Consider the following 24,832-nt stretch of genomic DNA (forward strand, 5'->3'; position numbering starts at 1 on the left):
TAGGTTACCAGTTCAGCCACCTGTGGTGCTGAGGGGCCAGGAAAGAGAGGCATCGCTTAAGTCTCACTGAAGTGCTATGCTATTGGAGTGGCACTGAAGCAGTGTTCAACGCCACCCTCTGATTGGTGCAAAACCCCTCAGCTCTATTTGAATTTGGCTGAAAAGGACCGGCACATGAATGGGAATTGGGAGGGCACAGAGCCTTGCAGAATCGGAGCAAAAATGTGCACATGTACGTGCGTGCATAAGAAATTCCCTGCGTCCACACAGAATTCCTATGTGTAGTTCTCGTCAAAGGCACTCTTCTCTCAGAATCAGGTCTGATCTTATCAACTGGGCAGGTGTGTCAAGCTCTCCCCAATTCCTGAGCGCCAGTGGGTGGAATTTTATCGACAACAACCTAGCACGCAATGCCCAACACTTGTTCGCTGGGATAAGTGACTTTTTTTTTTTTTTGGTGACACGTTTCCCCACCCCACCCCGCTTCTTATACTTGAGTCTAAGCTGCTGTCAGCCGTGGAGTGCCTTCTGTGCTGCAAACGTCGCCTGCGGCGCTAGAACGAAAGCCTACAAAATCCTAAAGCTATTTCTCAGGCAGTTTATAATAAGTCCCCCACCCCCACCCCGAACCCGTGTAGCTCCACCCATTCCCCCTCCCCCTCCCAGCCAGATCACTGGTAACAATCCCACCCCACCCCACCCTTATCCACCCGCCCCCACCCGGACGTGAGCAGAAAGTAGCTCGCACAGAGTCGGGACTGGTTATGTTACCCAGGCATCCAGCCTCACGCGCTTTACGGACGGGCTCTCTCCCTCGGCCTCGGGCGTGGGTCTCAGGAGGCCAAGGGACGAGCCGAAATCAGCTCGGGCGGGGTCGTCCCGATCGTTGCCTTCGTAGGAGCTGGCGTTGCTGCTGAGGCTGTCGACGGGTGAGCGCCCCGTTGGCTCATGCCGGCTCTGGTGTGGGAAAGAGCTGAGCGGCGTGGCAGTGTTACGGTCCCGATTGGGCGAGACCGGCTCCGACTTGATGCTGATGTTGGGGTTGGTGTTGACAGTCAACGTGGTGGTGTGAGATAAGTGGCTCCCTTGTCTGCAACCGTGGAGGGACGGAGAGCGGAGAGAGGGAAAGGGGAGGCAGGAGACAAGAAGGGAATGGGGGAAGACGAGAGGCAAGAATGGGAAGGGAGGAAGGGGAGAAAACATAGGCATACGCACACGGGTTAGGAAAGGAGGACGAGACAATCGCAGAGAAGGTAAAAAAGAAACAGATGGAGAAAGGGGGAGAGAGAAATGTTGATTAGTAAAGGCCTTTTCTGTTACAGCAATTCCGAGATCTTATCCATCTCAGTGCAGTTCAATATTATTAGTCTATACCAGTGAGAGGCAACCAAGGCTAAGGTGTGAGTGGCCTCCTTCATCTCAATGGGCCACCAGATTGTCGTAACCAAGACGCTCTCTCGGGAGGGGGTCGTTTTGCTAACTCTGATTCCGTCCCTTGAATGTGCGAGGATGGAACGGTCGCAGCGCTGGGACTGGCTGCGGAGGGAGTACCCGGCGCTCCCAGTCGGTGTTGCGTGGAATCAGCCCCCGCCTCATGTCACGTGACCTTGCTCTGCGGGCCTGTCCCTTCAGTCATGTCGGTAGGAAAACCAAAACATGTGGATGAAAAACAGCAGAATCTGGCAACCCTGTGCATGGACAAGGGCCAACAAAATATCTCATGGGCCACACCAAGAACCCCACTGGGTTGCATGCAGCCCTCAAGTTGCCCCCGCTGGTTTACATGGTGAACCGGAGACAGAGAAAGGAAGTCGCTGGCTCCCAAATCACCCAGACTCAGCACAAGAACCCAAGTCTCTGAAAGCCCAACCTAATGACTTAGCAGAAGACCACTGTACCAGGCATCCTCCCGCCCCGCTAAGGCCCATTTATGCTGCAGGAGCAACCTAAAGGAGCCATTATGTCTAGGAGATGCTACTCCCTAAAAGTCTCAACTGGGCTACAGGATGATTTGATCATTCCAAGGTCAGAAAGCTGCCAGCCCTCACTACACAGTTATTGCCAGCAACATAGCTTGCACTGCTAGTGGGCTTGGAAGGGCAGTAATAGGCAAAGAGCATGCGCTAGACTGGGAACCAGAAGACCTGGGATCTGCTCCTGGCCATGTTGCCAACCTGCGTGAGCCTGCCACTTCCTCTCTCTCTCTCTCTGTGGGTCTTTCCCCCACCCCCAGACGTCCCGCCCTCATTTGTCTTGTCTAATGAGAGTCCAAGCTGTGGAGCGTGAAGCTTGTCTCTTTCATCAAGAACAGCAGATCCAATGAAAGATGTTGCCCCGCCCACCTCATCTCTTTCATACCGTGGGGCTCCCATGGCCACAACAGCACCACAGAAAACTGTAGCTGAAAATCACAAAATATTCACTGAAACGTTTCACATGGCGGAAAGAAACGATTTTCTAGCCAGATCAATTGGGCAGCCAGCTCTTTGGTTAATGAGGAAAGTAGGTCAATATAGCTATGTAACTCAGAGCCACTGAAAATCCAACCCTCTGAACAACCCAGTGGAACTGACCTACTCCCTGGTTGAAACTAGGGATGTGAATGGTAAACTGGTTAACCAGTAAACATCACCCTGTTAGTGGGGGTCAGCTCCAGCCCAACCCGAGCTGGAGTGGCACCTCTGCTCGCCCCTTTTTAAACAGTTAATTGGTTAAACATAATGTTTAACCAGTTAACCGACTAAATAGGATTTGATATCCTTAGTAGAGGCAGCACTCGAATTTTCCTGCCAACCTAACCCCTCTCAGGGAGGTGGCATGCCGTGCCAAGGGGAGAGCTCCTCACAGTGCTGCAGGTCGTGTCTTCACGGATGCACTACCATGGTGCCGCTGTTGCAGCATCTAGCAAAAGGTAGGGGGACCTTGATTAGGTCCTCTAAGCACCGTTCTGGGTTTGTACAGCACCGGGCACACTGGAGGGCTGCTGGCTCATGAAGAGGGCACCTACTTACGGTGGTAACACAAGTAAACAATCATCCTAATTATAAAGTGAGCAATTATTCAACGGAGGGGGCCTTGAACACTCAGGTCTCATTCTGACCAGTAGATGGCAGTGACACACACACACACAGTCGCCAGCTGACTGCAACATTCTCCTACAGTCTGAACACACCAGGATCCCTTTCATTGCTCCGGACCGTGCTAGAGATTTCTGCACAGTGCTCAACCAGATAACGTGATCTTTTTACAGCAACAGGGCCAAATCCTGCGCTGATGTCAACCAGGGTGGCTCCATCTCTGCTGATTTACCCCCCAGAGGCTCATTACAAATGAAAAGTGTTTTGAGGAGCGAAAAGTCTGGACTGGGGATTGAGGATCAGGCTTGTCCAGATTCCACGTAACATGGTAAACAGTCATTGTTGGTGGTGAATGCATCTTCCCAGCAGACAGCCCAACACGACAGTTCAGGCCAAGGACTGAGGAAGGTCACATGCCCCTGCACACACAAGCCTCCTGCTCATTCTGCTGACAGCCCGGCCTGACCGTGGGTTGATCAAACTGGCTGCCTGCCTTTGACTCCCCCAAAGGCAGCTGCACACCCAGGCTAGACTTCTGGCAATGTCCCATCCCTGCCTCTGCCCCCTAGGTGTTGCATGACCTAGCACAAGCCACCCAAGTCGTGTCTGCGCTGCTCCTGGGATCAAGATGTTCTGAGACTGTCACTCCGACTGTCAAGCCCACCCTGGCTGTGACTTGAGAACACGGGTCCCGCCATCTCTGCAGCATTTTTGAGTGCCCGGGCATGGGTCTCTGGCTGAGAGGCTCACTCCTAGATACAATGTGGACTGCAATGGCTCCCTGCGCAGATGCTCTCTTAGGGTACGTCTACACTAGCTCGTTTGTTGGAGCTAGGTAGGGTAATTAGGGCAAGCAGAGTTGCAAATGAAGCCTGGGATTTAAATATCCCGGGCCTCATTTGCATGTTCCCGGGCGACACCATTTTTAAATCCCCCTTAGTCCAAACTCCGTGCCCGCGGCTACACGCGGCACGGAGTGGGTAGTTCGAATTAAAGATCCTAATTCAAACTACTGTTACTCCTCATTCCACGAGTAATTACTCAGCTTTGGAAGCCCCCTATTTAGTGCAAAATAAAGGGGCCACAAGGGGAGCTATTGCACAAGAGCTGTTTGGGTCAGCCTCCCCATGTAGACAAGCCCTTACTTTCTGGGCCTCAGTTTCCCATTTGGGAAGGAGGACAACAACTGTTATTTCGTCTAGTTCGATTGCAAGATATTTGGGGCAGGAAATGTCTTCTCCCTAAGGGTATGATCTGCCCTATAAAAAACTCATGGCATGGGCACAGTTGATCCAGGTCAGTCAGGCCTGCTGATGGGGGGAGGAGGGGCAAAGGGGAGGCTTAGTGGTACAAAAAGACCCAGAGTTCCCATGTGCCACCACTGATACCGTAGCAGCATCCAGGGCCCTTTAAATTGTGGCCGGAGCGTGTGGGGCAGCACTCAGGGCTGCTTGAGGGAGGTGCGGCACCCTCCAGGCGATGCTGAAGGCTGCCTAGCCACAGCCCCGCCCCTTCCACACAAGGCCCCACCCCTTCCAGGTGCAGAGAAGTTCCCCCACTCCCGCTTTGCCCAAAGGCCCTGCGAGGCTGTCGGCCCGCTGAGGTCAGCTGACTGAGGCTTGTGGGGGCTCTAATATTGCAGTGTAGACATCTGGGCTCTGGCTATAACCTGGGCTCTGAGACCCTGCGAGGGGGGCTTGGTCTGGGGGAGGCAACTCCATGCCCACATAGCAAATGAAGCCTAGGGATGCCAGATGGTTTATCCAAAAATACCAAACTCCTCCCCCCTCCCGCCCCAAAAGAAAAAAAAACACTGGAAAAAAATTCTGTTGAGGAAAAAATAAGGAGGGGAGGGGACCACAGTTGTTGAACAAAAAAAAAAGGGACAGCCCCTTTAAGAAACGTTTTTTTTGCTGATGTCCATTTTGTTTTTCTGCTGCAGCCACAAGACAAGCCTCTGTGGAACCAGGTACCAGGGTTGGGGGGACATCTGGGGGGCCTGTTAGCGGATCCGGGGGCTGGGCCCAGTTGCTGAGTGTGTCATAGGGTTGCCAGGTGTTCAGTATTTTTGCCTCCTGGCAGGAGGGGAAAAAAAAAATCAGAAAATACCAGACATTTTAGATGTCCAGTATTTTCTGAATTTTTTTACCGGACAGGAGGCAAAAATACCAGACTGTCCAGGTCAATACCGGACACCTGGCAACCCTAATGAAGCCCCTGGTATTCCTATCAATGTTCAGACACAGAATTCCCCAAAGTTCATGACTGGTTTGGTTGGGCTCGTTATCGGCCACCCGCAGTCAGACTCACTGCTGCTCAAACCTGGGGGCATAGCACAGAACCATCTTAATGAGGGTGCTGTCTGTAGCCTGCAGTGCAGTGTGTAATATTATTCTATTATTACTCAGGAGTGGCTGCAGGCAGCAGGTTGCACAGGTTCTGAACTCGTCAGGGATTCCACGGTTCGCTACCAATGCCCTCTGACAACGATGCTTAGAGCTCTGGCAGGTTTTCAGTTGGAAATCAGGTTTTCGTTTTTGCAAAACAATGTCCACTTTCTGCAGAAAGCTTTCATTGTCATCACAAAGACCAAACTCGTTTTTTCAGACAAAACACTGAAATATTTCTATTCGGACAGCTTCTGTGATACCCCACAGGAGTGTAGCTTGGTTTCCTCATGCCCCTGCTCTTGACTACATCTCCCATGAAGCACCATGGCCAGGAACTCTCATGATGCAACTGCATCCCCTCACAAGGAGGAAGCCCAAGTTACACCATGGGAAATGTAGTCTGTTGAGGGAGCGTTGTCTATACAGAATGGGAGCATCCGAACTGTAACTTCCATGAGGCACCATAGTGGGATTTCAGTAGAGAACTATAATGTTTTTTTCATTTTTCACCAAAATGTCAACCATCTTAAACACTAAAGGAATAAGAATTTGCCCTTCTAGAGAACTCTCCAGACCAGAATTTAAAAATACATTAAATTAAGGCCTTGTAAGGTAGATCAGTCTCATTCTCCTCATTTTACTAGAGGAAAATTGAGGCACAGAGTAAGGAAGTGACTTGGGAGTCTTTGGAACAACCAGGCATGGAACTGAGGAGTGATGGTTCCATGACCTCTTTGCTCCAACCACTAGGCAAAACTGCCTCCTCAAATCATGACTAACTGCTGTCGACATACACAGCTACAGCATGCATTTGAGGAAATGGACTGACTGAGGACTGAAATGTTTTCATCTAAGGCCAGGTCTAAACTATAACTGGAATGTCGGGTTAAGGCACACAACTCCAGCTACGTAAAATACATAGCTGGAGTTGGGTTACCTTAAGCCGAGCTCAGTGCTATCTTCACAGAGGGAGGCCGACAGAAGCAAATGTTCCTGTCAGCTTCCCTTATTCCTTGCGACTGCCACGGCGCTGACTGAAGCCACCCTCAGTGTTCAATTTAGCGGGTCTTAACTAGACCTGCTAAATCAAATGCCAAAAGATCAAACTCTGGCGTGGTAAGGTTCGATACAGTGGTATCTGGATGACACTTAATAGACAGTGGTCAGAATGGATGTTCTCTAAAGCAGTATCAGGTAAGTAATACGCCTCCATTTCCCTTACATTAAGTTGCTTAGCGATACAGGAACAAGATGTTGTTGTTGTTGTTGTTGTTGCTGCTGCTGCTGCTGCTGTTGTTGCTGCTGCTGCTGTTGCTGCTGCCAGGCAGAGATGTTGCCGAGCGACAACCCGCTGGGTGAACTGAACGCCGGGAGAGAGGATAACTCCGCACTGGTCAGCTGGTAATCTGAAAGAGAAGACACACTGTTAAGAAGCAAAATTCTTCACTATTTCGGCGGCAAGTCTGTCTCAACACCGAATTCTGAGCTAGCCAGAGGGTGAAGGCCAAATCCTTCTCCAAGTTGTGATAAAAATGTAGGCAGCTAAGGAACCTCGCAGGTGCCACTGTGCTGTGCACTACAGTTGCCCAGAACAGCCCAGCAAAACTGGAGATAGACTGCACATCCTCCTTTTCCAAAACCACAGACCTCGGCCATTTGAGTTAAAGGAGAATCACCATTAGCTGTGTGCCATATAGGGCACATGACACATGAATAAGCAGCTCTGATTCCATCCAAGAGACTGCAGAGGTTCCTGCACACACATAAAGGGATTACATCCCATACATGGAAGTGCTGTAGAAATGCGCACCTTTGCACACACACACACACACACACACACACACACACACACACACACACACACACACACACTGATTCCAGTGGAGGGTAGCGGTATATAAATTGCACAAATGTCCACACACGCATGCATGCACATGTGCGCACGCACACACATGCATACACACACTATCCTGTACAGGATTGTAGGATATAAACGAGGGATGTGAAATGTTAACTGGTTAACTGGGACGGAGCGTTTTTTCCTAGCGCAGCCCCTCTCCGTGGCTGGGCCCTGGCACATTGCAGGCAGGGGCTGCATCTGGAGAAGCCCTTGTTCGCAGTGGCCCGGGCATGTCACAGGCAAGGGCTTCTCCATTTAACCAATTCAGCGGGCTATTCTATCCCTAATATAAACATAAATATACATGCCAATTCCACCCAGTACAGGGCACTGGTGTATTCCCACCGCCCAAACTAGGAGGTAGTGGTGCCCACATTCATATGCTTACCCAAGTTATTTCACTCTGTACAGTGCACCAAGCAGCACTTCTACCCCAGGGCAGGGCTAAGCAGCACAGAGGAAATGGAAGCGGGACTGTTACATTCCGTTGATTAGAATTAGTTTATGTCTGAACCAAAAGACGCGCCTGCATCTTAATGGAATAATCAACTTTTTGTGTTTGATCAGCGTCTTGTTTTGTTATGAAAGCTCCTTGAGATGTCTGGCATGATAAAAGCGGCTGCAGACATTGATCTTGCTGCTGTTTAATTGAGTTAGCTGACATATCAGCAAGGCCATCACTTTAACAAACTCCATGTGATCCTCCTGCGTAATCAGACACAAGCTGTCTTGGCTTCCTAATCTGCTCCACTCCACCCACCAGTGCACAGCCACCCCCTCCTCTCCGTTCTTCCTCCTGACTCAGCCTTCTAAAAATCTTGTCATCTTCTTATTAATATGGTAGCAGATGGGAGGCCGCAGGGTGCTAGGTGCTGTACATGCTGACAGCAGGAGGAGCAGCACAGAGGGAGCCACCTTCTGGTTGTAAGCTGGAGCTAAGGGTTGGAGTAGGATGAAGGCAGGGTAGTATGGCAGGTGCTAACCTGCTTCCTGCTGGCTCCCAGCAGAAAGGGTGAGGGGTTCTTACAGGGAACTGTGGGATTACACCGCAGTGCAAAGGGCTGGCTGGCTGTGCTGGCAGAGATGGCGCATGGTGAGCAATATCAGGGCTATATTGGATCTGCTCGCTGGGCTATGGTATTGAGTCTTTGTTATGCACACAGAGGCTTTCTTCTGTAAGAAATTAGCCCCACAAGGACAACTGGGCACGAAGAAAGACGAGATTCCTTTGGGGGAACTCTCAAAGGAGAAACAGAGGCAGATATACCTGGCATGCTGCTGCCATGCAGGACTGGCCTCTGATTCAAGTCATTCTCCACTGAGAGGAGAAGTGACTGGAATCAGAATGCGTCTAACCCAGTAAGTTGCTCCTGTTCTAGATGCTTGTATGAATGTTCTTATTTCAGTTTCAACCAAGTTTATTTAAAAAACGATGTGTTATCCAGTGGCACCTTAGAGACTCACCAAAATATAGAGAATCATGAGCTTTCCTGGGTAAAACCCACTTCATCAGATGAACTGGAGTTAGGGTTAGGGATCAGTTCAACTGAATTAATTTAGTTTCTTACATTGAAATAAGAGTATTTGCACTGGTTTAATTAAACCGGTTTTGAAACAGACCTTAGTTTGGTGCAACTCTCTCGTGTAGATAAGGTCTTGGACCATCAATAGCTTATCTAAATAGTTTCTCAACTATGGAACAACAATTTTATCAAACATATAAACTTATGAATAATACTACACACCCTATTCTCACATTCCAATAGATGGCATTCGTATATACTAACTACTAAAGCTGAGGGGAAAAAAAGGTTGTTGTTAGTTTTGAGTTAGTTTTGTTCCTTTTAATTTGGTAGCCAAATTAAAAAAATAAAACCGGAAAAAATCAATTTGTTTTGAACCAAATGGATTTTTTCCCTCAGTTTTCCAGACAAAACAAAAAACCAAAATGGTTTCACTTAGGTGAAACAAAATATTTTTAACATTAATTCAAATTTACATTTTGCTTCAAAACTCCATTTGAAATTAAATATCAAAATAAATGATTTTGATATTTTCTACACAAACATTTTGATACTTCAGAGATTTGTTTTCAGGTTTTTTGGTTTGTTTGTTTGTTTGTTTTAGTACATCTCACCCAAGAGGTGAAGAGGTTTGGCTGAAACTATTTTTCAAATTTGATTTAAATTCACAAATCATTTTGGTGCCCTGAAAAATGAATTATTGTGTGGAAAGATGATGGGGGAGGGCAAATTCTTAGTGACAATTTTTGTGTATGTGTGTGCAGAGATTTAGTAACTATACACAGAGAGATACTGGGCCTTACTTTACGATAAGGCCTCTTTAGTCTACAACACAGTATTTTTTATATATAAAAGTCTTTATCCTCTTTGTAGACATCTGTTATGCATATTAATCCCAAAGAGACAAATACAGTTTTGTCAATCTCAGGTGTTTAAACATCATGAATCATGTCCCTGAAAAACCATAAGACTGGCTTAAAAATCTGTTTTTTGAGCATTGAGGAATCATGTTTTCCAGCTCTTCTCTGCAATCATGAGGGCTAGAAATGTACTTAATCTTTTTTAAGTTTCATATAATCACATGACTCTAGGACCAAGAGCTGTCAGAAGACCAAACAGCATGGAACTTGCTGTAAATTCAGAAGGGCTGGCCAAGCTGTGAGTAATTGAGTGTTGCCAGATAATTGTTTCTGGGGGGAAAAAAACGACCTTTGATCAAAGGCGGTGCTACTGTATTGTCTCAGCATTTGATGTACTTGCAATAGAGCCAGAATTCCTGGGTGCAACTCATCACCCACTGCACCCCGCCCCTCAATGTTGGCGTTTGTGGTTTCAGTCTTCCCCACCCCTGCAGGGACAAACCTGCCTGCAGCAGCTTGTCACAAAGAGATGGCTGAAGGGGAGTTGAAAGGTTGCCAAAGTGACTCTACCAGTCTGAGGCACACCCACCAGAAAGACCCAGTGTTTGATTTCTCCTCGGCTCTGTGCCTGGCTGGGTCACTGACACCGGTTATGATCTATTCAGGCTTGGTAGCACTGTATGGCCCCTGGGTGAGACAGCCATCAGCTTTGGCCAACACTTGGGGATTGAATTGCAGATTTTCCCACAAGTGAAAATTGACATTGTTACAGTTTGAGCTAGTTCAGAGCAGGCATACAGGGGGCAAGTAATACACACTGCTGAGGAGGTTATATTGTTCTCCTGGATGAAGGACACTATCTGAAACCCAAAGCCGCTCAAATTCCAGCTAACCCCTAATTTGAGATTGTCTATAAGGGGACACTTGGGCAAATGAATCTTAATTACCTAAAGGTGTGAACTGAAAGGGGGTTAGTGAAACCAGATTAAGCTCCCGTGTGAATGCTCCCATTCAAAATTCAAGTGGGCTTAACGGAGTTTAGTTTAATTCACTGTGGAAATGGTTATTGTTTAATAACAGCAGATTGGCTCATTGGGTAGCATGTGGGACAGCAGAAAAATAGTCTGCCTGGTCAGAGGGCAGAGGAAAAGTGAGTCTCTGGGGAAGAGACTGTCCTTCATTTTGTGTGCATGCTGCACAATGGGGCCCCGATCTCATTGGAGATAGTGAGGCCTTGCAGCAATATAAGCAATGATCATCATAATAGCATCTCTAATATCAGGTATTTTAGTCAAATGTTCAGGCTAGGGATATTAACCTGTAGTCGACTACACCAGGAGTGACCAACCCATTAAATGAAGAGAGCCGAAACAGCGAATAAATGCGAAGAGCCGCACCCGAATTTTTTTGAGCATATTTGTTGTTGAGGCAAAATAAAATAAAATAAAAAAAGGAAGAGCTCCCCCCGAGTTGTTGACCAAAAAAAAAAAAACCTTTGCTGCTCCTTTAAAAGAGAAGACTTTTTGGCAAGATCAGGCTCACATCAGCCGAGGCCATCTTGCCAACGCCATTTTGAATCGCCGCGCCAGATGGCGATCTAACCTGCTGAGCATCTAACCTGGCGAGTATAGGCCATATCTAGGGGCACAGGGGCAGCTTCATGAGCCACGGGGTCATGGGGGAGGCTTTGTGATCCGTACTTTAACGGGGGGAAGCCACATGCGGCTCGCGAGCTGCGGGTTGGCCATCCCTGGACTACACGATTAACTGATAACCCTGGGCTTGTTGGCCAATTCTATCGGCTACCCGCATTGCCCCACCTTGCTGCCTCTCTATCAGAGGCAGCAGTCGGGTGTGAACATGTGGAGCCAGCTTTTAATGCTGGCTCCCCATGAGCACTGGATCCCACAGAACTGCCTCCTCCCCTCCCCCACTGCTGCTCCTGATCTAGAGGCAGCAGTGCAGAAGATGAGGGCGGCAGGCAGGAGCCAGTAGAAGGCAGGAGCGTGGTGGGGAGGCGGCAGGGGAGGCTGCCACGGAGTAGCCTCTGTCAGTGGTGGGCCCAAGCTTGTTGGGGACAAAGGCTGTTCTGTGGGATGCTGGAGTAGCCTCTGTCCGTGGAGGGCTCTCCGCCGACAGGGGCTGCTGCTGCCTTACGCTGCTACCTCTGATACCGAGGCAGCAGTGCGGGTGGGTGGGGACTCTCCAGGAGTGCGGCTGGGAGCGTGCTGGCTGCCACTCTCGCCACTGGGAACTATCGAATAGTCGTGTAACCGCTCACGTTTGATGCAGTTACATGTTTCTTCAATGAACCGATATCTAGCATCCCTAATTCAGGCTGCCACGTGGGAACCCTTTTTTCCCCTTTGGTGTCTTCACAAGACAAGCCCAGAGAGAGAGAGAGAGAGAGAGAGAGAGGCTGAAATTCACCCCTGTGCACAGGGCATGAGCCCCCACCTCTGCTCCATTTACAATCTCTTGTCGGGCCCTGGCACTGGGTGCTCTGAGCAAGTTGAAATCCACCCGAGAGGAGACTTCTCCTTGCCTGGGAGCAGACATCTGCGAGGTTACACCTAGTAATTAGAGGGTGTTCCCCACATGCCTACCCTGGGCTCTCCCAGACAAACAACTTCATGCAGCATTTTTACAAGATAGTCTCTGAGCAAGTGCCAAACTGAGTTAGACAAGAAACCGAGAACCCTTCCCTTCTGCATGGGTGTGGGACTGGTTCCAGAGGCGTAATGCCTTTTCTGGGGACAGTGTTTTGTTACTTTCATCTCTCTTCCTTTAAGGGGAGCCGACAAGAATGCTGGGCCCTTGGGAAGTGGGGAAGGGTCCTGTGGTGCTGAAAGAGGCAGGACTAGGGCAGCCAGCTCCCAGCCCTGGACGGATTTCCCCCTCCCCCCAAAAAATCACCTGGAGTGCACCGTGCAGCATTTCTAAAGGACCCAGGGCTCTGGCTGGAGCCCCAGGTCCTGTAGAGTCACCGGATTGTCCCCCACTTTCTTCCTAACCCCCCCATCAGTTAGCAACTGGTTTATGCCCAGCGGCATGCTGGGTTTTGGTCTGGCTGCTCATTTGCACTAAGATTTCTTTAACCACAGATGTAAACTGTATGTAACACCCCACTGCAGGGCACTTTTACACGGAGTAACGAGGCCTTCCTATAAATGAAAGTCACATCTTTAAAATCCTTACGGATGTAACAATGGATGTTCTCATTAGCCAAATAAATGGCCACTCTTTCAAAACAAACGAAGAAAAAAAATATTGCGACCCTCTTGTCCTCAGCAATATCTTGTGGCAAGGAGTTCCACAGGATGTTTGTGCATTGTGTGAGGAAAGCTGACCCCGTCATGGCAACAGGACACTTATCCGTTCCCACCGACACCATAATGTCATGTCCAATTGACTTACCTGTGTTGTATGCGGTGGGCATGGCAGAAAAAGGCAGGCCTTGGCTCAACAAACTCGGAGTGGCCACTGATACGACTGGTGTAGTTAAAGAATGAGTTGCTTGGGAAACTCCTAACCTCTGTGCGTTCTGCTGGGGAAGCAAAAAGAGAAGGAATTATAAGCCGGAGGTGTTAAAACCATCAGTGTGTTAGGTTTCCAAACTCTCAGCTGTAATCACCGACGGGCAGTAGGATTGCTGGCTCCTGCTACAGTACAATAAGCCAGGTAGACTGCTTGTCTGAGCCATGGGGGCGATTGTCGTACACCGCAGTCTAAAACACCAGGCCATGTTCAAATCCATCAGTAACAGATTCCAGGGCCCATATACCCTCCCCTTGCTGGATCATTTGTGCTGGGTTTTTTTTCCCCCCTTCTGATGTTTAAAATACCCCGGGCTTGATTCACCAGGGCACTAAGGTGCCATTTCCCTGCCTGACTAGGGAAAAAAGGCCTTAAACGAGACTCTGGTTCAATGTAACTTGCCATAAGCAAACCAGCCAAAGTGAACTGGTTCAAAGAGATGCTTCTTTTTAAACCGAAACAGCAGCAGAGGTGGTAGCAATGCTTTCAGGGACATTCACTCTGCACAGAGATCCTATGGCCAGCATTCCCAGTCAGCTGGGCACTTGGACGGCGACCCAGTTAATTAGCTGAGCACCCACAGCAGGTGTTTCTATTAGTGGTGCACATCCGCACATGCTTTGGTGAACAAAACAAAATTTATTCTGCACACAGATGGGAAAAAATTAGAGGGAACACTATCCCACTTAAATCCTATTTTGCTGGCTTGCACAGATCTTGTGCTGACACTCTGCACCGGGGATGAATTTTACCCTTACGGATGAATGCCGTGAAGTGATTCTAATTTACATGCTGGAAAGACTATCATAGGTAATTATCTGGTTCCCAACACCCTAGTACATGAGCACACTGCAGTCTTTAATGCAATTTTCCTCACTACCTCCTTCATGAAGTAGGACCCTGCTCTTATTGTACAGATGGGGAAACTGAGGCACGGAGCGAATTTGACTTGCCCAAGGTATTGGATTCCATGAGGGCAGGGGACTGAACTCGATGACCTCTCGAGGTCCCTCCCAGTCCTAGTATTCTATCATTGATTCTATGATTGGCACGACCCCCTTTGTGAGGTAGGACGCTGCTCTTATTGTACAGAGGGGGAAACTGAGGCACAGAGCGAATTTAACTTGCCCAACTTGTTCTACACTCAGTTTAAGGCCCCTTTGTGCTACCAGCATGGAATGAAGGGACCTAGTGTAACTGGAGATCAGGTCAGAGAAGGACAAAGGCGACTTAACTCCAGCTTAACCTCCTCCACCCCTGCACTGAACATGCCTAAGACTTCCATGGGAATCAGGGGCACTCAGCATCTCTCAGCAGTGCTAAATTCCTCACAGGATTGGGTCCCGAATGAGATTTGTGGATCTCCCTCATTAAGAAGCCCCCATTTTAAGAGTGGACCCTGAGGTCCATTATCAAACCATGCAAAAATTCTGCCCTGGGATAGCCGTACCGAGCCCAGAGGTGGGCAATAAAACAGTAGCAGTTCACCAGGTTTAGCTCTGGGTTGGCCGCAACCACTATATTTACCTGCATCTCCTCAGGTACAGGTGATCACAGCTCCCATTGGCCAGCAGAGGTGATCTGCAGCCATCAGGAGCTACAATTCCCCATACCTGCACAGGCAAAAACGGCGGCGTGGGGGCTAACCCTGGCAGACCAGATCCGGCCTGTGAGCCAGTATTTGCCCCCCTGACCTAACCCCTCCCACATTGCACTGGTTTTACTGGGAGCTACTTGGGTGTCTCCGAGGGCATGATTCAGCCCTCTTTGCAAACCAGATCATCCGGGCTGTCTATGTTAATCTGGACTCAAGCGGCTTGACTTTAATCCGAAACACCCAGGCACATGTCACCCCCAATGAAGCCTAACAGTGAATCCAGCTTAGCCCAAGCTTGGCATGGCTCGATGCCCGGTGGGTCATTTAGGGCCTCGGTCGAGACAGCGAGTTGTTCTCCATGCTCATTCAATGGGAGTTGAGGGGGACAGTTGCCTCCAAGCACCCTAGCGCGCCAGTTTCTGCAGCCAGTTCTTTGCAAAGCAGCAGGTTGCTCTGTTCAGTGTGCGGTTCGGCTCCGTGTCGACTAAACCCTAGAAGGTGGAGAAAACAGGCCTTCCAGGCGCGCATCCTGCAGCCAGCAAAAGTCCAGGCTGTGGCTGCTGCTCCGTGGGTTAAGAATATTTAAGACAAATGCCTTCATGGTGGCTAGGATTTCACCTTTGTTTCTGGGAAGGTCACATCAAGTCCAAGAGGCATTTGGTTTGGGATACAGCCAGTCCATGGTAGCAAGCCAATCAGACAACTGCTTTCTGGGATTGGATTTATTGCTGCTCCGACCCTGACCTTCCAAAAGGATTTTCTTTCCTCTCTGGCTCCTGAGAGACTAACCAGCAGACCTTACCTGAGCTTCTAGACAATGCTCTCTAACTTTTTTTCCACCTATGTGCAGAATAAATTTTGTTATGTGCACCAAGGCATGTGTGGATGTACACCACCAATGGAAACACATGCTGCCAGCTGAGGGTGCTCAGCTAATCATCTGGGCGGCACTTGAAACTCTCCAGGGTGGCCAGCCAAGCGCACAGTTTATCAGGAACACAGCTTCTAGACACAGGGAAGGGAAAACAGAGCTAGAAACCACCTTGGGGCAGAAGGTCAGCCCAAGGACCATGCAGCATGTCACTCATATCAAGGGTCCCAATCTCCTGAGCCTGATTCACATTTACACTTAAGGCCTTTTCAGCACTAGAAAAGGTTTGCTGGTACCTTCCTAAATGGAGAAGAATCTTATATTGGCAACCCAGTTCTTTCGCTTGTATAGAAGAGTGCTTAACTAATGTTTCAGGAAGTGGTGTTACTATTCCAACAGGAAAACTCCTTCCGCTGGGGCAGGCTGTGTCCGCACAAAGCAGATCTGATGGTAGTGTAGACGTGGTCTTTTTCATGCTCCTAATGAAGATAACTGCGTAGATCAGTCTCTACCATTCCTTTCCTCTGCTCTGGCAGTAAATTACAGTCACTTTCACTTTCAAGTCCCTTTATCCCATCAGAGTTGGGTAAAGGCACCTTGTGATTCACACCAGAGCAAAACAAGTGCAAAGTGCTACCAGATGAGATGGGTGGTACTTTGCAACCACTTTGCCTAAGGGGCAGTGGAGAATACAGCTCTTAGTTTTCAAACTAGGATTTAAATGGAATATGGAGGAGTGTGCCTACAAGAAATTATTTCAGAATAAGGTAGATTGAGGGCTTGTCTACATCTGGAGTTATTCTGGAATAGCTATTCAGGAATAACTATTCTGGAACAAGTCCATGTATAAACGCTCTTATTCTAGAATAAAGAGTACCTTATTCCAAATTAGCTTAATCCACTTTGGAAGTGGATTAAGCGCTAAACCACAAAAAGCCACTCTTATTCCGGAATTACAGGGCTCACACCGGTCATGTCTACACTACGCGGAAGATCAACGCTGCTACAGTCCATTTTCCAGGGTTTGATTTAGCAGGTCTAGTGAAGACTCTCTCATTTGAACTAAAAGGGATCCCTCATTGACACAGATAGTCTTGCTTCTCAAGAGGAGTAAGGGAAACCATGGGGGGGGGGGGGGGGGGAGAAGGGTGCGTGTGTGTGTGTGCGCGCGCGCGCTCCTGTCAACCTCTCGCTGTGTAGACAGCACCAAACACGACGTAAGATACTTAGACTACAGGCTAGGTAGCTGAAATTGTGTATCTTAAGTTGACTTTCCCCTTTAGTGTAGATCAGGCCACACAGAGTTCTCCAAGAATAGCTGTTCTGCTTTAAAGTAACACCTCTCCTTAATCTGGAATAAGTTTCACGTGTAGACAAATCCCTTAGAAAGCGCTACAGTTATTCCAGAGTTGGAGTGTCCACACAAGAGTGCTTCTGGATTCATTTTTGTGGAACAGTTTATTCCACAATATCCATTCCGGTCAATCCCTCTACTGGAGACAAACCCTTTGGAGATGCATTGATTTTCTGCAAACCCTCTCTGCGCAGAACCGGATTTGAGCCTGTAAGGGTTAGTCTTATTCCCTGACTCGATGATGTTCCCGGGGAAACTCAGGAGGAAGACAAACTCGCAGCTTTCTCCCCCCGCCCCCGAAAAGAATCTGAAAAACAACTCCCTTAAAGAGCACAGGAGACGAGACAGCCTCTTCCGTTCTGCAGGCGTGATACACCAATAGCAAGATGACAAAACTTTAAAGCGCAGAGGACCTCAGGTCCTTTCCCACCATTCTGGCCAGGGAAAGGGGCCTCTTCGAGTAGGTCTAAGTGTAATTTACACGTATCCCCTGAGCGGTATAAACGGGCCATAGTGTAAAGGAAAATCAGACTCCAAGACTGCAATCAAGTCAGCAACTTAAAACTTGCTGTGATTTCACACCCCGCCAGGTTGTTATAATTAACAAAGTTTTAGTGCCTCTCCATGCAGGCAAATTTTGTCAGCATTTTAATGCTCTCCCACTCTCCCGGGTTATTTTGACAGCCATGTGAGCTTGTTAATGGCGTGGAGTAGCACACTTCCATTCAAGAGCACTGCGACATCATGCACACATGCTCCCAGGTGAAATCTCTTGTCACAGAAGGCTTGGTGGATGGGGGTTGCTCTTCACTTCAAATTAAGAGATGCAGTCTAATGTCTAGGAATAAGGGAGTGTCCCTTTAAATCATTTGTGGTCCTCTCCAGGATCTCTGGTTTAGAAGCTGCCAGAAACACACCCACGTTGTTAGCAGGGGTTGAGCCTGCTGCTGGCAAAGGGTTAAGTGGGTTCTGCTGACTCATTGAGAGGCCGGTGACTCATAGCCCTGCCTGTGTATAAAGGAGGTAGGAAAGGATGTTTATAGAAAGAGGATCTGGGGTGTGGGATGAGCAATATGGAGGAAGTCAAATGTGGGGAAAAGATCTGAGCTGATCTTTGTGTTAGTAGAGCTAGGGGAGTGCACTAAATGGGCTGGGTTATTGCAGCAATAATACTATCTAGCTCTTATACAGCACTTTTTATCAGCAGAGCTCAAGTGGTCCATTATCCCCATTTTACAGAAGGGAAAACTGAGGGATCAAACAGGGAAATGTCTTGCCTACGGTTGCCCAGAACTAGTGAGTAAAGCAGATGCAAGACTACTCTGCCAGCTAACAGGATGGAAAAGGTACTTGCCTGTATCTATACCCACTTGCCTCCAGAGAGCCGTTTCTATCAGAGTTCTGCAAGCCATTGCTCTGTAAGACCATGATTTACGGCTATTCCAACCTTCCCTGACTGCCACGACCCTATTACCAGTGTGTACTGCACCAGAATAGCATCAGGACAAAATGGTATTATTGTCACCAACAAGGTGACACCACTCCCTTTGCTGGCAGGAAGAGCGATAAAAATAACAAGAAGCCGCGTTCCCCCGCAGAAATTCGTTCTCGTGAATGAACTTGTGGGATGGTGGATTGAGATTTCCCTTTCCCTTTCTGAGTTCGCCTTTGTATTTGAAGGACTCGTTTTCTTTCCTGCTTTAGGCCAGATGCCCAGAGTAGCGTAAATCAGTGTAGCTCTTTTGAACTTACTGAACTGACGCCAATTTACATCAACTGAGGATTTGGCTCACTGATTCCAATGGAGTATTACCAGTCTATACCAATTAGGGATCTGGCCCATTGACTCCAATAAAGTGACACCAATTTACGCCAGCTAAAGAGTCCTTTGACTTCAATGGAACTGTGCTAATTTAAAACAGCTGGGGACCTAGGCCTATAGCTTTTCTTTGCCACGGAGAAAATGTTTTTCCCTGACACATAGACTCCTAAACCTAATTCTCTGTTGCTCTGTAGAATAATAGCCCTGGAAATTATAGTTATACTAACTTTATGGTTCCTTTGTACCAACAGTATATTGTAAATGGAGCCATGGAGTAAATAAAATGTAAATATCAGGCCCACAGTGTTCAATGCCTTCTTTAATCCCCCATCCCTCCAGGCCTGGTGTTTAGGGAAGTGTTAAAGGAAACAAAAAGATGCTAAGAAAACACACACACAGCAAGGCAACTTACCAGATCCAAGTGGTCCTCCGTCTGAATGCAGAAGAACAGAAACAAAACCAAGAGGCACGGTTACATTGACGCCTTTGGCCCATTGTTTCAAAGCCCAGAGCCAAAAGCTTGATTCTAAGGCCCCTTTACCTAGCTTTTGGCAGGAGAAAGGGGTCCTGAGATGGCCATACATTCATAAACCTCCACTTTAGGATACCTTTCCACTACCCAAATGGTGTAAAAGGGACTAGTGCAAGTGAGAATTCAAGCATTCATTTGTCTTTCTGAGAAACTTCTGTAACATAGCTAAAGCTTGCCACACACAGCATATCTTGTACAGTGCACTAACTGTATATGTTAGGGGTGTGATTTATACCAATATAGTTATACCCAACAACTCCTATACAGGAAAGAATGAGCATCTTTATGCCAGTATAACTATCTCACATTATTTGGGGTTGTGTCCCTTTAACTATACTTTTTGGTTAATGTCGGACAACTTTTGGCTAGGTCTACACTAAAGCTTTTTCAGATTTTTTTCCGGAAGAGGCTTTTCCGAAATTTGGCCCGTCTACACTGGGACAAATTTTGGAAAAGCCCGCTCTTTCGGAAGAGCTCTTCTTCCTCATAGAAGAAATGCAATGAGGAAGACAGGGCTTCTGAAAGAGTGCGTTTGCACTGCTGCAAAAAAAGCAGAAGAGCAAACGCAGTCCCTGGATGTGGCAGAGTTTTTCCGGGATACTTTTGGTATCCCGGAAAACCCCCGTAGTGTAGATGTAGCCTTTGTGTGTAGACAAAGTTTCAGAAACGTGGTGTGGTCCACATCTATTTGTTTGGATTTGAGCTGGCCAATATTGTTACAGATCTATTACAAAACGCAGCTTTTTTTAAAAAAAGGCAGCAAATTCTCAGGAACATGGTTGCTCCAAACGTTTCGTTCTTCAAAACTTCTCCATGGCTTTTTGTGCATCAGAATCTTTTGCTTAGCTTTAATTTTTTGCACCGACAGTTTTGAGCAGTGGGCAACCTTTGGCCTGAGGGCTGTATGCGGCTCATCGGGGTTCTATGCCTAGCCCATGAGACATTTTGTTGCCCATGCACAGGGTTGCCAGATTCTGCTGGGTTTCATCCGCATCGTTTTTTTCCTACCGGTATCACTAAAGTGACACACACGCACGTGAAGCCAGGGCACGTGCAAGGAGGGGCGGGCTGACTGCACACGACATTGTGTGTCCTCTGAAGCCAATCGCAGCATGGCTACGGTTCCATCAGCCCTGCCCGCACATTCTAGGTGCGCAAGCGCAGTGAGCAAAACCACCCTGTCCCCGGAGACCATCTTGGTTACGACAATCTTGCGGAGATGAAAGAAACCACCCTGTGGTCCACTCACTAGTCTCGGTTGCCCTTCACTGGTTTTGACTGATTCTCTCTTCAGCCCCAATCCTGCTTATGTTTATGGGGGTAGATAACTTTTAACAGGGGCGTCCTGGACTTCACCTAATAGTTAGATTGACCTGGCTACAGCTGTGAAAGGGTTCAGAAAAGGGCAACTAAAATGATTAGGGGTTTGGAACGGGTCGCATATGAGGAGAGGTTAAAGCAACTGGGACTTTTCAGTTTAGAAAAGAGGAGACTGAGGGGGGATATGATAGAGGTATATAAAATCATGAGTGGTGTGGAGAGGGCCGATAAAGAAAAGTTATTTATTAGTTCCCATAATAGAAGAACTAGAGGATACCAAATGAAATTAATGGGTAGCAGGTTTAAAACTAATAAAAGAAAGTTCTTCTTCACACAGCATGTAGTCAACCTGTGGAACTCCTTGCCAGAGGAGGCTGTGAAGGCTAGAACTATAATAGAGTTTAAAGAGAAGCTAGATAATTTCATGGAGGTTAGGTCCATAAAAGGCTATTAGCCAGGGGATAAAATGGTGTCCTTGGCCTCTCTTTGTCAGAGGCTGGAGAGGGATGGCAGGAGACAAATCGCTTGATCATTGTCTTCGGTCCACCCTCTCTGGGGCACCTGGTGCTGGCCACTGACAGCAGACAGGATACCGGGCTAGAAGGACCTTTGGTCTGACCCGGTACGGCCGTTCTTATGTTCTTATGTAAATGTCACCCCCTAAGCCCTGAAGCTGTGGCAACCTGACTTTTGGTGTAGATGTGGCCAGGCTGAGGGAAGAATTCTGTCTCCCTCTCAGAGAAGTGGATTTCCTACGTCAATGGAAAATAAAAAGTTCCCTCGATAACCCTCTGGAACTGCCGGAGCACAGCTGCAGTGCAGACATAGTCTGAGCACTTAGGGTACGTCTAGACTACATCCCTTTTTCGGAAAAGGGATGTAAATTAGACGCATTGAAGTTGCTAATGAAGTGGGGATTTCAATAGCCCGTGCTTCATAGAATCATAGAATAATAGGACTGGAAGGGACCTCGAGAGGTCATCGAGTCCAGCCCCCCGCCCTCAAGGCAGGACCAAGCTCCGTCTACACCATCCCTGACAGATGTCTATCTAACCTGTTCTTAAATATCTCCAGAGAGGGAGATTCCACCACCTCCCTTGGCAATTTATTCCAATATTTGACCACCCTGACAGTTAGGAATTTTTTCCTAATGTCCAATCTAAACCTCCCCTGCTGCACTTTAAGCCCATTACTCCTTGTCCTGTCCTCAGTAACCAAGAGGAACAAATTTTCTCCTTCCTGCTTCCTCCTTGTGACACCCTTTTAGATATTTGAAAACCACTATCATGTCCCCCCTTAATCTTCTTTTTTCCAAACTAAACAAGCCCAGTTCATGAAGCCTGGCTTCATAGGTCATGTTCTCTAAACCTTTAACCATTCTTGTCGCTCTTCTCTGTACCCTTTCCAATTTTTCCACATCTTTCTTGAAATGTGGCGCCCAGAACTGGACACAGTACTCCAGCTGAGGCCTAACTAGTGCAGAGTAGAGCGGCAGAATGACTTCACGAGTTTTGCTTACAACACACCTGTTGATACAACCTAGAATCATATTTGCTTTTTTTGCAACAGCATCACACTGTTGACTCATATTCAACTTGTGGTCCACTATGACCCCTAGATCCCTTTCCGCCATGCTCCTTCCTAGACAGTCGCTTCCCATCTTGTATGTATGGAACTGATTGTTCCTTCCTAAGTGGAGCACTTTGCATTTCTCTTTATTAAACCTCATCCTGTTTACCTCTGACCATTTCTCTAACTTGCTAAGGTCATTAGCATAAAAATGGCCGCCGCTTTTTTTCGGCACGGAGCTTTGTCGGAGAAAAGAAAGCCGTTTCCGATAGATCCTGTATACCTTGTTTTACGAGGCATAAGGGATCTATTGGAAAAGGCTTTCTTTAGAGAAAGATCAGCCTCTAGACTGCTGCTTTTCTCCGACAAAGCTCCATGACGAAAAAAACGGCGGCCATTTTAATGCTAATGAAGTGCGGGATATTTAAATCTCCGCTTCATTAGCAATTTCGACCTGCCTAATCTGCATCCCTCTGCCGGCAGAGGGGTGCAGTCTAGACACACCCTTAGACTGGGACTCTCTGGGCTTGGAAGAAAGGTGTGATGGTTTTTAAAACCAAATTACCTCAAAACCTCGGTCTTCACTGCAGAGTTAACTCAAGTTATTGAGTGTTCCCTGTAAGCTGAGCACTTGGGCAGGAGCCAAGGAGAGATTCAGGTGCCCCCCAGCTGATTGGCAGAGTGCCCACAGCTGACAACCGCCAGCAGCTGGTGTTTCTATTGGTGGTGCACATCTGCACATGCCTTGGTGCACACAACAGAGTTTATTCTGCACATGGATGGAAAAACTTCGAGGGAACACTGGTCTACATTACAGCAAAGCTGTGTCCTTAACTTGGGTTATCAGCTTGAGTCAAAGTCCAGGAGGAGCCGGGAGTGGAATTCGAGCTCTCACCCTAGTCAAAAGCTGTGCTTCGGTGTCTTCACTGCTCTTTGGAACCAGCTAATTCACACCGACAAACACACCATTTGCAATGAGGACGGAAGCACAGCGATGCGCTGGCAGCTGACGTGCCCGCTCAAGCTGTGGTGTGCACCCCAACAGGCTGGCTAGAGGGAGTTAACAGCTCCCAAGGGGGGGAGGTGTGGATGGAACTCAAGTGAGAGACAACCCTCAGGTTATAACTCGCGTTAAATTTCCATGAAGACAAGCCCCTTAATTCCCGGCGCTTGATTCTCATTTCCACAGAGGCCATTTCACACCCCTCTGGTAGTCTGAAGGGGCCTGAGAATGTGTATAAATTACACTCTGTGGTCACTTCCCGAGGGCTTTCAAGGGACTGTGCCATAACTGGAAACGTGGGCCACTGTATTTACATATGCTTTAAAACTGCTTCATGTTCCCAGAGTGGCCCTAATATCAATGCGAGTCAGGCCCCTAAGACAGAGGCGGCAGAACACCTTTACAGTCTCAGAATGGTAGACTCCAAGCAATGGTGAGACTCAGTAAAACCTTGTAACGTCGCAGCTTGGTAGGGATTAGGGAGGTGAACGGTTAACCGGTTAACCGATGAGGTTTACCAGTTCTGGTTAACTTGTGGGGGCTGCTTCAGCCTTGTGAGGTCCGCAGTGGACCTGGGCATGCTATAGGCAGGGGCAGCTCAGTTGGACCAGACAGTCCCTTCCTGTGGCCAAGGGACCATCCTAGCCCAGTTGCGGTGGGTGAGGGGGCTGCTCCCCCAGGCTGGAGCCCCCCCCCTTTAATCGGTTAACTGGCTAAACACTTGTGCTTTAATTCAATGGGATTTTACATCCCTAGTAGTGATGGGTGACGCGTGAGGAATCCTGCCGTATGGGCCATTACTGGGGAATACGAATACTTGATAGTACTAATCCAGCGGCAACGCTGTTACTGTGCTGCCGCATTACGCACGGTGACCGAGGAATACGGCAGCGTTCTAGAGCAACGAGGTCACGGCACGACCGGCTATTGCCGGGGAACACGGCAGCCTTCCCCATCTCCCGGTAGCCACATGGCCAGCGGGAAGAGTAGCAGCTCCAGACGCCAAGAGAATTCCTCCCCCTTCCCCTCCCCAACGAAGGCAGCGGCACTCACCAAATGGTGCATCAAGCCCTTGGCGCCCTGCGAGGTGATCACACGGAGGTCCGGTTTACGGCTGTTGGCGGCGAGCTGCGTGCCGTGGGAGGGCGGTGGGGGTGATTTCGCTGGGAGGATCTTGCCCATGGTGCTGCCGTTTGAGACCGGGAGAAGACCCGGCGAGGCTCTGGCGCTGACGTAGCCGTTTCCTGCGGGGGGAGAGAGGGGAGTGCACATTTTGGAAATGGTTGGAAGGGGAGATGGAGAGCTCCAATCGCCGTTGCCCCGTAACTTGAGCCCCACCCTCTATTGCCTCTTGCAGTCATTTCTATCCCGGCAACTTGAGCGCCCAAAGGCTGCAAAGCCAGGTGGGGGATTAATTCTGACTTAGACTAAGCCCCCTTTACACCACTTGAGCAGTGCCATGAGGGCTTCAGATAAT

At 48.4% G+C, this 24,832-nt stretch overlaps 1 protein-coding gene across 13 annotated transcripts in view; it reads right to left on the minus strand.

The window, feature by feature from the left end:
* Window positions 1-705: 705 nt before the first annotated feature.
* MEF2D (myocyte enhancer factor 2D) overlaps window positions 706-24,832 on the minus strand; it is a 224,709-nt gene continuing 200,582 nt past the window's right edge. For 4 of the 13 annotated variants that reach the window (XM_075907984.2, XM_075907991.2, XM_075907985.2 and 1 more), the window contains 5 exons: window positions 24,409-24,599; window positions 19,344-19,364; window positions 13,168-13,297; window positions 6,690-6,873; window positions 706-1,090 (listed from right to left, as the gene is read on the minus strand). In XM_075907984.2, coding sequence (XP_075764099.2) covers window positions 763-1,090; window positions 6,690-6,873; window positions 13,168-13,297; window positions 19,344-19,364; window positions 24,409-24,599 — 854 coding nt within the window. In that variant the 3' untranslated portion in view covers window positions 706-762. The remainder of the gene's footprint in view (window positions 1,091-6,689; window positions 6,874-13,167; window positions 13,298-19,343; window positions 19,365-24,408; window positions 24,600-24,832) is intronic. The other 9 variants (XM_075907987.2, XM_075907993.2, XM_075907992.2 and 6 more) reach the window with 4 other exon arrangements.

Source organism: Pelodiscus sinensis, chromosome 22 (genome assembly GCF_052426305.1).
Source record: "Pelodiscus sinensis isolate ZL-2025 chromosome 22, ASM5242630v1, whole genome shotgun sequence".
Classification (NCBI taxonomy): Eukaryota; Metazoa; Chordata; order Testudines; family Trionychidae; genus Pelodiscus; species Pelodiscus sinensis.